The following is a 9924-nucleotide window of genomic DNA, read 5'->3' on the forward strand; positions in this document are numbered from 1 at the left end:
TATAGCTTGATTTTCACAATGATTAATATAACTTCACCAGTGAATGACAGAAAATCCTTTAATTTTGATGCTTTGCATTATGAAAAATGAACTGAAGGAAAGACCACCTAAGTAAGATATGACTAGGAAAAGGTTAACTGGTCTAATTCCTAGACTATGATTAATCTCTTCAAAATAAACAGAGTTTTTTTTTTCTTTTCTTTGTTCTACAAATGTCTTTTCAGGTCAGCCATTTAAATTAGACCCCAAATCTGCCCACCGAAAACTAAAGGTGTCCCATGACAACCTGACTGTAGAACGTGATGAAACTTCATCAAAAAAGAGTCACACCCCTGAGCGCTTCACCAGCCAAGGGAGCTATGGTGTCGCAGGCAACGTGTTCATTGACAGTGGGCGCCATTACTGGGAAGTAGTCATAAGTGGAAGTACATGGTAAGCCTCATACTTAAATTGCATTGTAGTTACCAAAGAAGACTCTTGCATCTGTATTTTGAGAACTTAACCAAGACTAAAAGGAAAAAATCATCTTCTTCTAATGGAATTTCCATAATAACTGTATATGTCTTTCACAATAAGAATAAGAACTTTAAAAATATAAAAGCATAACCATTATTTTGTTTCTGAGATGTACTTATGGTATAGATTAACCCATCCATAGACATCTTGCTTGTTCTGTTGATATCTAATAAGATACCAAGAGAATAGGCTCTGTATAGTCATGAAAAATGTTCTAAATCATTACTGATTAGGGAAATGCAAATTAAAACAACTTTGAAATCTAATCTCACACCTATCAGTTTGGCTGTAATGATAGAAGGGGAAAATGACATGTTGCAGGGGATTTGGAAAAACTGGAACACTATTATACTGTTGGTGAAACTATGAACAGATCCAACCACTTTGGAGAGCAATCTGGAATTCTGACCAAAGAGTTACAGAACTGTGTATACCTTTTGACCCAGTAATACCACTATTAGCTCTGTTTCTGAAGGTGATCAGGAAAAAAGGAAAAGAACCTATATGTTCTCAAATATTTATAGCAACTCTCTTTGTGGTGGTAAAGAATTGGAAATTGAGGGGATGGCCATCAGTTGGGGAATGGCTGAAAATGTTGTGGTACATGATTATGATGGAATACTATTGTGCCATAAGAAATGATGAGCAGGGTAACTTTAGAAAAACATGGAAAGACTCGCACGAAATAATGAAGGGTGAAATGAGCAGAATCAGGGGAACATTATATATTGTAACAGCAATATTGTTCTAAGAATTACTATGAATGACTAAGTTATTTTGAATATTATAAATTCTCAAATCAATTACAAAGGAATTATAAAGGAAGATGCTACCTTTCTTCAAAGAAAAAAGCCTGATATTCAAATCCAGCTTCAGACACTTAACATACTTACTAGCCGTGTGACCTTGGGCAAGTCATTTAACCCCAATTGCCCCCCAAAAGGCAAAAAAAAAAAAGAAAAGAAAACTGTTCTTCATGGGGCAGCTAGGTGGCACAGTGAAAAGAGCACTGGCCCTGGAATCAGGACCTGAGTTCAAATCTGGCCTCAGACACAACACAAAACCAGCTGTGTGACCTTGCCCAAGTCACTTAACCCCAATTGCCCTACCTTCCCTCCTCCAAAAAGAAAAAAAATTTAAAAGCCTGATAAACAGAAGTATTCATAATTTTGTTCTACATATATACATATATACACACATATACAGAAATATGTGTGTACAAAATGGTGGCCTTCCCTAATGCAGGGTGAGGAGGGAGGGAAACAGTTCAGAACTTAAAATGTAATAATAAATAAAAATAATTTTATAAAAGAGAATATGAAGATCCCTGACACACTTAATGGAAGGATTTATGTGTAGACAAGCATGGATAGGTTTCAGTCACCACCGTAGGGAGTACCTACATCAATGAGATCATAAATCCGTAGAAATCTCACAGTTTGGATTCCTCTTCCCAGACACAACTTCCAAAATCCTCTTTCATGTGAGAAAGGGGATTTTTTTTCCATTAATTTTGAATAGTGTCTATGTCTTTTACTGATACCATCACAGTTCACTTAATCTCAGTTAATTATAGGAAAGTGCTACTCAGGAAGTTTTAAGGGGCATTGAAGGTTTATCTGAGGCATTTACCTGCCCTGGGGCACAAAACTTTCTAAGGTAAGTATGTAGGGCACAGTTGCCTGTTCCTCTGTCAAAGTCATAGATTTGATCCCTATCAGTCAGCTTTGCACAGAGAAAAACCTGTCACATAGCCCCAGGCTGTCCTAAAACTATCCATCTGTCTTGTGCCCATTGGTTACAAATGGAACTAAGGAAAAGGATGTTATAATTATCTTCAAAACAACACAAATATCTACAGTGAATGGCTGTACTTAGCCCACATTCATCACCTCTGGTGGGAAGAAAAAAACCTCAAAAGTAATGTCTATTAATAGTGTGTAACACCATCATCACCATTATGTGTGTGTGTGTACACACATGTATGTGTATATATGTATATGTTGCTGTCTATTAATGAATACATATATGTATGTATGTTTCTGTATATTAATGAATATGTGTGTTTATATATACATGTATACACAGATATCAACTGCAAAGCTTGTCTTTCCCTGTAAAGAAATTGGATTGTGTGCAGAAAAGTAATAAAACATATCCAAGGTCCCTATACCATTTCTGTGCCACAGAAACACCTAGCTTTATAATGAGAATGTGAGCTTAAGTATCTCCTTTCCTTAAGTTTGAATCCCACAGTCCCAAATAATGGTTGTGAGACCTAATAGGGAGTTCCTCTTTACCTTTCAATTGTTTGCCACATTCTTATTTGGAAAATTTCATCTGAGGTTGAAAAAGAGGTTCTTCTGCGTCACTGGTCTGTGTGGTAGACTGTCACTCATTTTTTCAAACACAATAAAAGTATAAAATAATAATAATAATAATTGCAAAAACCCATAAAAATAGGATTAATGGCAGATGCAAAAAAGAGGGAATTAAATATGTCTCATGAACATGCTTCACTATCCTGACAGAATCTGATCCACCCAAGCTTCACTAAGGATCACATTTCAATTCATTAGTAGTTAGGAGAAATCTTTTTTTTTTTTTTGGAAGGAGAAGGCAGGGCATTTGGGGTTAAGTGACTTGCCCAAGGTCACATGGCTAGTGTCTGAGGTCGTATTTGAACTCATGTCCTTCTGACTCCAGGGCCAGTGCTCTGTTCACTGTGCCACCTAACCACCCCAGTTAGGAGAATTCTACCCAGAGTAACTTCAGTACCACAAACATTACTCAATTGTCCTTGAACTATCCACCACATGTAAAGAAAATAATAATATGCACAAGGAAAAAAAACCCTAAAACTTGGAAGTAATCCCCTGTGTTTGCCATTCTAAAAGACCTGATTGACATCACTTTCTGGAAATCTACCCTTTGAAATTAGTTAGAAGTGACTAAAAGGGGAGGGAAGGAGGAGACAATCACAAAGATCAAATTTGTGTGGACACCTTGCTTGGGATGAGGATTGGGGAATGGCACCTCTGTCTTCTCTAGAGCTGCTACTTATGCTTGTAAATAAACATGTAATTTTATGATATGGGCAATGGGGCATGTTAGCATTGCTCTGAGAAACATTACTTGGAGACTTTTTGACTTCTCGGTGTTTCAGAGCATACCTTAATGGATCGTTAGCATTCTACCTCTGCCTTGGAAGCATTGTGGAAATATGTACATAGTTTTCAAGATTAATGATAATTTAATAATACTCAATTCCTTTGGTTAATGGACTATAAACTTAGTCATTTTGTTACAAATGCTAACTGGCGTTAATGGTTGTTGGGTGTTTTATGGAGTGGGGCTAATGAACTTGGAGGGTGGTTTCAGGGAAAGATCAGCAGGTTGGAACATCAGGAAGCCTAGTTTCAGCTCTGACTCACTCTGGGAACCCCTAGATGCTTAACTTTTCCGATTTGTATAATAGCATGAGTAAAACCTAGGGACTGATACCTCAACCATAGGATTAAACTGAGGATTCAGTGAAATCATAAGTGTTTATTGATTGAGCAAATATGTGCATACTTCCACCATGAACACAAGTTATAACCTTTCTCAACCTGCGCAATTAGGTAAGTTAAAAACCAAACGTAGTAACTCAGTTGTTTGCAAAAGGTTAACTACTTTCAAACTGGAAATACAGCCAGTTTAAGTGCAGAAACAATTTATCAGAGATTTTTTGTATATCTCTTTCTTCAGTCAACATTGTTTTTGTTAGAAATCTAGTCTTTTTAATGCAATTAACTATTAGTTAGTTGTAAATAGCTATTAATTAGAAGTGGCAGGTTTTCTACAGTGTTCTGTTGGTTTTTTATTTAAATTTTGGAAACTTTTTGTTATCTATTCTCTAAGCTTACCTCTTTTTGAGAGGATCCTAAAAGCCAATTTTCAAATGACCTTGCTTCTGCCATGACCATCATCTAATATGTTCACTTTTGAATAGAAGCAATGGGTTTTGCTTAGTCTCTATTCTACGGAAGGTCATAAGAATTATGGATATATGTCCCAGGGAAAAAAACTAGATTAAGGATTCAGACTATTTAAGGAGGGAATGAGGGTGAAGGGGATTCTCTACATCATGAAAAATATCAAGAATGTTTTTAAAGCAATTATGAAGTGTGATCATTGTCTAGTGTGATTCATCACTTTCTTAAAAAAAAAATAAACAACTTAATTTTTCCCATTTCTCCTTGGTGGGGAGAGAGAAGGAATAAAGGTAATTATATCACATCAGGTTAAAAAATTTTGGTGTAGTATGTGACTTGAAAATAAGATTTTGAATGTTCCAATCTTCTGTTCTTTATCAGATAGTTGGGAATAGAAGAAAATGTGAAATTATCAGTTAAATAGATACCTTGCTAGATTTTAATTTAAGCTCACAAACAGGTCACCTCCATAAGCCTCTGAGCTGGGCAGAATACAGAAATGCATTTCATTCCCAAGACCCAGAGTGTATCTTTGACTTTAATTTTTGTTTCGGCAGGTATGCAATTGGTCTTGCTTACAAGTCGGCCCCAAAGCATGAGTGGATTGGAAAGAATTCTGCCTCTTGGGTGCTCTGCCGCTGCAATAATAATTGGGTGGTGAGACACAATAGTAAGGAAATTCCCATCGAACCAGCACCCCACCTCCGGCGTGTGGGCATTTTGCTAGACTATGATAATGGCTCCATTGCCTTTTATGATGCTTTGAACTCCCTTCACCTTTATACGTTTGACATTACGTTTGCACAGCCGGTGTGTCCTACCTTCACTGTGTGGAATAAATGTTTGACAATTATAACAGGCCTTCCCATCCCAGATCACTTGGACTGCCTTGAGCAGCTGCCCTGATTTTTGAAACTCGAATGGAACAGAAATGGTGCAGAACATTCAGAGGACTGATGGCGAATGTGCAGTCCACAAGAGCCTGACTAAGACTCTTCAACTGTGTGCCATAAAAAGCGTCCATAAATTGGCTGAGACGGGCCTGGAAATGAGTCTCCCTCTCCTTTAACTGTGTGTTTTGTATTAAAGTGCAGGAAATGGCTTTAATAATTTCTTGGAACATTTTTTGTATTTACGGGAAGATTTATAGATTATTTATAAAAGAAACATGATCTGGATTACAACTCCTAGGAATTATTTGGTTTTGCACATTAAGAGGCCCATTTACTAACGTTTACCAGCTTTTTACACACTTATTTCATCACAGTGTATGGGCTCAAAAACAATAGTTTTGTAAGTTTTTATCTACGGTCTCGCTCTATATAAAAAAAAAAAAAAACCAACAAAAAGCAAACCACTCACCTCATGCAAGGTCCTATCATCTCAATACTGCATATAAGAATATGCAAATGAAAATAAAAATACTCTAGAGCCAAGTTAAGAAGTAAAAAGAAGACGGAGGTACTTCTTCTTATGATTTTCAAATGGGTAGTACATTTCCATTTCTAAGGGGGAAAAAATTGCAATATTATTACTGTGAAGTAAAAATTAAAAAAGGTCCTAAAGCCAGGGTAGTGGTGATGATGGAATTACATAGTTAAGTCTTAGTATCTCAATTTATCATGTTTAACTGGCAAATGATCTGCATCCAGGTGGAAGCAACAGTTTTTGAAACTCCCCAAACATGCCATCACCTTCTCACCTAGAGTTTCTCCCAAAAGGAATTCCAATGTTGGCTTTTTTTTTCTTTCTTGGGAATTCTGGGTAATCAGATTGTATTAGGCTTAGAAAAGCAGTCTCTAAATCATACCAGTTACTTAAAATCAAGAGTAATTTGAGTTAGATCAAGAATTGGATTTTCATTTTCTATAAATATTACAATGAAATCCATCTCTTCTTGAGCTTTAATGGCTTACCATGGGCTCATAAAACATTTTCCCTCACATTTTATAGTCTCCCACCTATAGTGCTTTCTTAGTCTCTTGAGAAAAGAAAATGAACACATTCTATAGCAAATGGAAATGGCAATTTGGACAGCATAACGTGTCCTGGAAGCATCAAGTAGAGTGAGTGCACCCAAAGGATACGTTAGGAAATGATGATGATGGTTTTATATAAGGTACTATTCATTCTTAAACATACCCCGACATATATTGGAAGTGGGCTTTATGACACCACCCCTCCCTTTAAAATAAAATAAAAACTAAAGACTCTCATTATTCTAGGGAGCTATCGTGTAGTTTGGAAAGAAAGAAATCAAGCTTGTTACTCATACACATGGTGTGAAATGGCCAACCCATCATTGTTGTTTGCTTTTTAAATTGATCTTCTCTCAAATTCCTTTAAAATAGGAGATAGAGCCAACACCCTGGCACCATTTAGAGTCAGTCCTGCTTTGAAAAAAAAAAGGCAGTGGGGTTGGGGGGGAGTTGACATCTTTAAATTGCTTCTGTCCCTAAGATACATATTGTGTCTACCCCAGATACCAGGATAATCAACTTCTCCAAAACTGACCAAGAAGTTCAGGCTTGAACAGTTTCTTTTTTTCCCACTGAATTGACCCAATTATTTTCCTGAACCAAGACCAGATAGTTATATTTTGAGTCACGCAGACAAAACAAAACCATTTGAATGTTTGTTTTTGAATCAGACACACAGGATTTTGTCATCTCATCATGTTCTGTCTCTATTACTGGCATACTCTGCCCTCCTTTTCTTAACAAATAAGGATCTATATATTTACTATGAGATTTATACCTAAAGGATTATTTTACTAGATAATGGAAAAATACTTTTAAAGGACTGTTTTCTGAAGAAATTAAAAATAAGGGTTTTTTTCCCATAATAAACAATGTGAATTTTCTTTCACTGAATAAATTCAAAGGTTGCCTCAATAATTTTTAATGTTGCTTTGGGAATTCAATATTACAAGATATTTTAATGCACTTTGTTCACCAAAAGGCTCAAAATAAATGGGCCTCCAGCTCAGCTGCTGAGTTTTTAAATATTCAATATACTGGTACTGATAAGCTTTCCGGTTTGCCTTATGATGCCAATTCTAAAGAATAATGATGCTTCCACACATAGAGTTGTTTTTCCAACATTAAAAAAAAATCCTATACAAATCTCCACTTAAGCAGTTTTAAGTATGTTCTGGCTATTTTCGTATAGGCAAGAGAGGTTGAGTATAAATTGGTTGTTGAAACACCAATGTTTCCATCATGGAAACCTTGCGGGCAATAAATACCAGTCAGCAATGATTTCAGAGTTGACATATTTAAAGAAAAAATATGTATATACTCTATTGCTATGTTTCTTTTAATAACTATAATAATATAGGAAAATTCCACAAGGATTTCTTTTTTTTTGGGGGGGGGAGTAAAAAAAAAAGTACATAAACAAATGCTGTAGTATTGACCAGGGTGCTTTGTTGAGATGGCTGGGTCAGAGACATTCTTTTTCTGTTGAACTACAGCTGGGATAGTCCTCAAATCTTAGGGAAATAATGCAAGTGAAGAGATGTGGAATAAAGGAAAGCAAGTTCAGGACCAAGTACCATGAATGAAGCAGAAATACCGTAGGCCTAAGATGGAAGGTGACTGTGCAGCATGCTTTATTTACGTCATGGTAATAGTCCTCTTGGTGGATGAGTAGGGAAATGAGGCTAGAAGGACAGATGAAAGAGACTGGCGGTACAATACAAAGGAATCCAGTTGGGTTCAAATGAAAGCCTGATGATGATTTCTATGTTTTTTGTGGTTCTTTTTTTTGTCTGGCCCCTTTAGATTAAAAAAAAAAAGTCTCCTCAAATGGAGACATTGACTATGAGTGTTGACAGTGATTTCTACTGGGAAAGAGAAAAAGACATGCTATCCGCAAAAATCTCATTATGGTGTTGCTATTTGAACTTCACAGTCAATAAGCCACATTGCTTAAGTGAGCTTTTAATCCAATAAGTTCTTGGTGTATATATGCATGTGCCTTTATATGTGCATGTATAGACACACACGCACATATGTGCACACATAAGCATGGATTTGTTGTTGGAAATTTTCTCATTTGGCCTTTCCCTTACAACTTGTTTATGTACAAATTATATATGAGGGCAATGACGAAAGAGAAAAGTTGTTATTTTACATGGTCTTTTTTTTAAACCAAGGTCGGTTTATTTTACAAGACTTCATTCGATACAATAAAAGCATCACTTCAAAACCTCTCTGTTCCTGTGGCTCCTGTATATTTTAAAACTTCTTTTAAGAATAAAACTCAACTATAGAAAACAAAACCTGTGTGAATACAACATGACAAAAGTATTGAATACAGAGTCAGGGGAATCAAGTCAAAACCCTAGCTGCGTGATCTTTGGCAAGTCATTTCCCTTCTCTGGGACTGTTTTCTCATCTGTAAAATGATGGAGTTGGATAAGGTGATTTCTTGAGGTCCCTTCCTGGTTTAGATTCTGTGATCCTTTATTTATGAGAGAGGATTGAAATACATTCTCTCTGCTTTTGGAAATGAGAAATTTGTTTTTATGTCATACTTTTCACATTTGGAAGTGGGGAGAGAATAAATCTTTCTTCAAACTTAAACCACTCTTCCTTGACTTTTAAGGCCTTAATCAATATTGTTGTTCAAGTCATTTCAGTCACATCCAAGGTTTCATGAACGCATTTGGGGTTTACTTAGAAAAGATACTGAAGTGATGTGCATTGCCTTCTCTAGCTCATTTTGCAAATTAGGAAATGAGGCAAATAGGGTTAAATGACTTGCCAAGGGTCATAAAGTGTCTGAGGCTAGATTTGAACTCAGGAAGATGATTCTTCCTCACTTCAGGCCTGGTACTCTATCCACTGAGCCATCTAGTTACCCTTAACCAATACTATCTCCATCATTTCTCTAGTCTATTCAATCCTGTTGTTAAATATGTATTCAGTTCCTGTCATTTCCTTTTTCTTCTAGCCTTCTATCATTGAATTAGTTTGGTCTATAATAAATGTTTTTCTCAGTGCCTTGATCCCACCTTCCTCTTCATTCCAAACATTTATTCTGTAATATATTGCTAAATGACCCTGAAAGAAATCATGGATGGGATTAGGCCTTGAGTATACTATCATTCAGCACCCAAAGGACCAGACTATGAACAGAGGAAGAGGGAGAAGGGAAAGGTGGCAAAAAAAAATTTGACTTTATCAAACTTCATCACTTGGTACAGCAGCCATCTAAATTTTTTTTGGTGGTACTACCACCCATTTGGGGGCCAGCTGGCTGGCTACGATTCCTGTAGCAACTACTCCAAACTTTCAATGCTGTCTCACCAACCTATTTTTCAAGAAATGACATTTTTTTCCTGCTTTACTATGAAAATTCAATTCAACAAACATTTGTTAATTGTTTGTGGTTAATTGTCAATTTGCCAATTTTGTCCAAGGCA

The 9924-nt window shown here is 36.2% G+C and overlaps 1 protein-coding gene across 5 annotated transcripts in view; it reads left to right on the plus strand.

Moving 5' to 3' along the window:
• The window catches only part of MID1 (midline 1), a 459261-nt gene extending 450552 nt beyond the window's left edge, over positions 1 to 8709 (plus strand). For all 5 annotated transcript variants that reach the window (XM_069066924.1, XM_069066926.1, XM_069066927.1 and 2 more), the window contains 2 exons: positions 225 to 432; positions 5051 to 8709. In XM_069066924.1, coding sequence (XP_068923025.1) covers positions 225 to 432; positions 5051 to 5399 — 557 coding nt within the window. In that variant the 3' untranslated portion in view covers positions 5400 to 8709. The remainder of the gene's footprint in view (positions 1 to 224; positions 433 to 5050) is intronic.
• Positions 8710 to 9924: the final 1215 nt, after the last annotated feature.

Source organism: Petaurus breviceps, unplaced genomic scaffold, assembly GCF_028583685.1.
Source record: "Petaurus breviceps papuanus isolate PSGF00001 unplaced genomic scaffold, PetGlider_PUasm1.0 90731, whole genome shotgun sequence".
Taxonomy (NCBI): domain Eukaryota; kingdom Metazoa; phylum Chordata; class Mammalia; order Diprotodontia; family Petauridae; genus Petaurus; species Petaurus breviceps.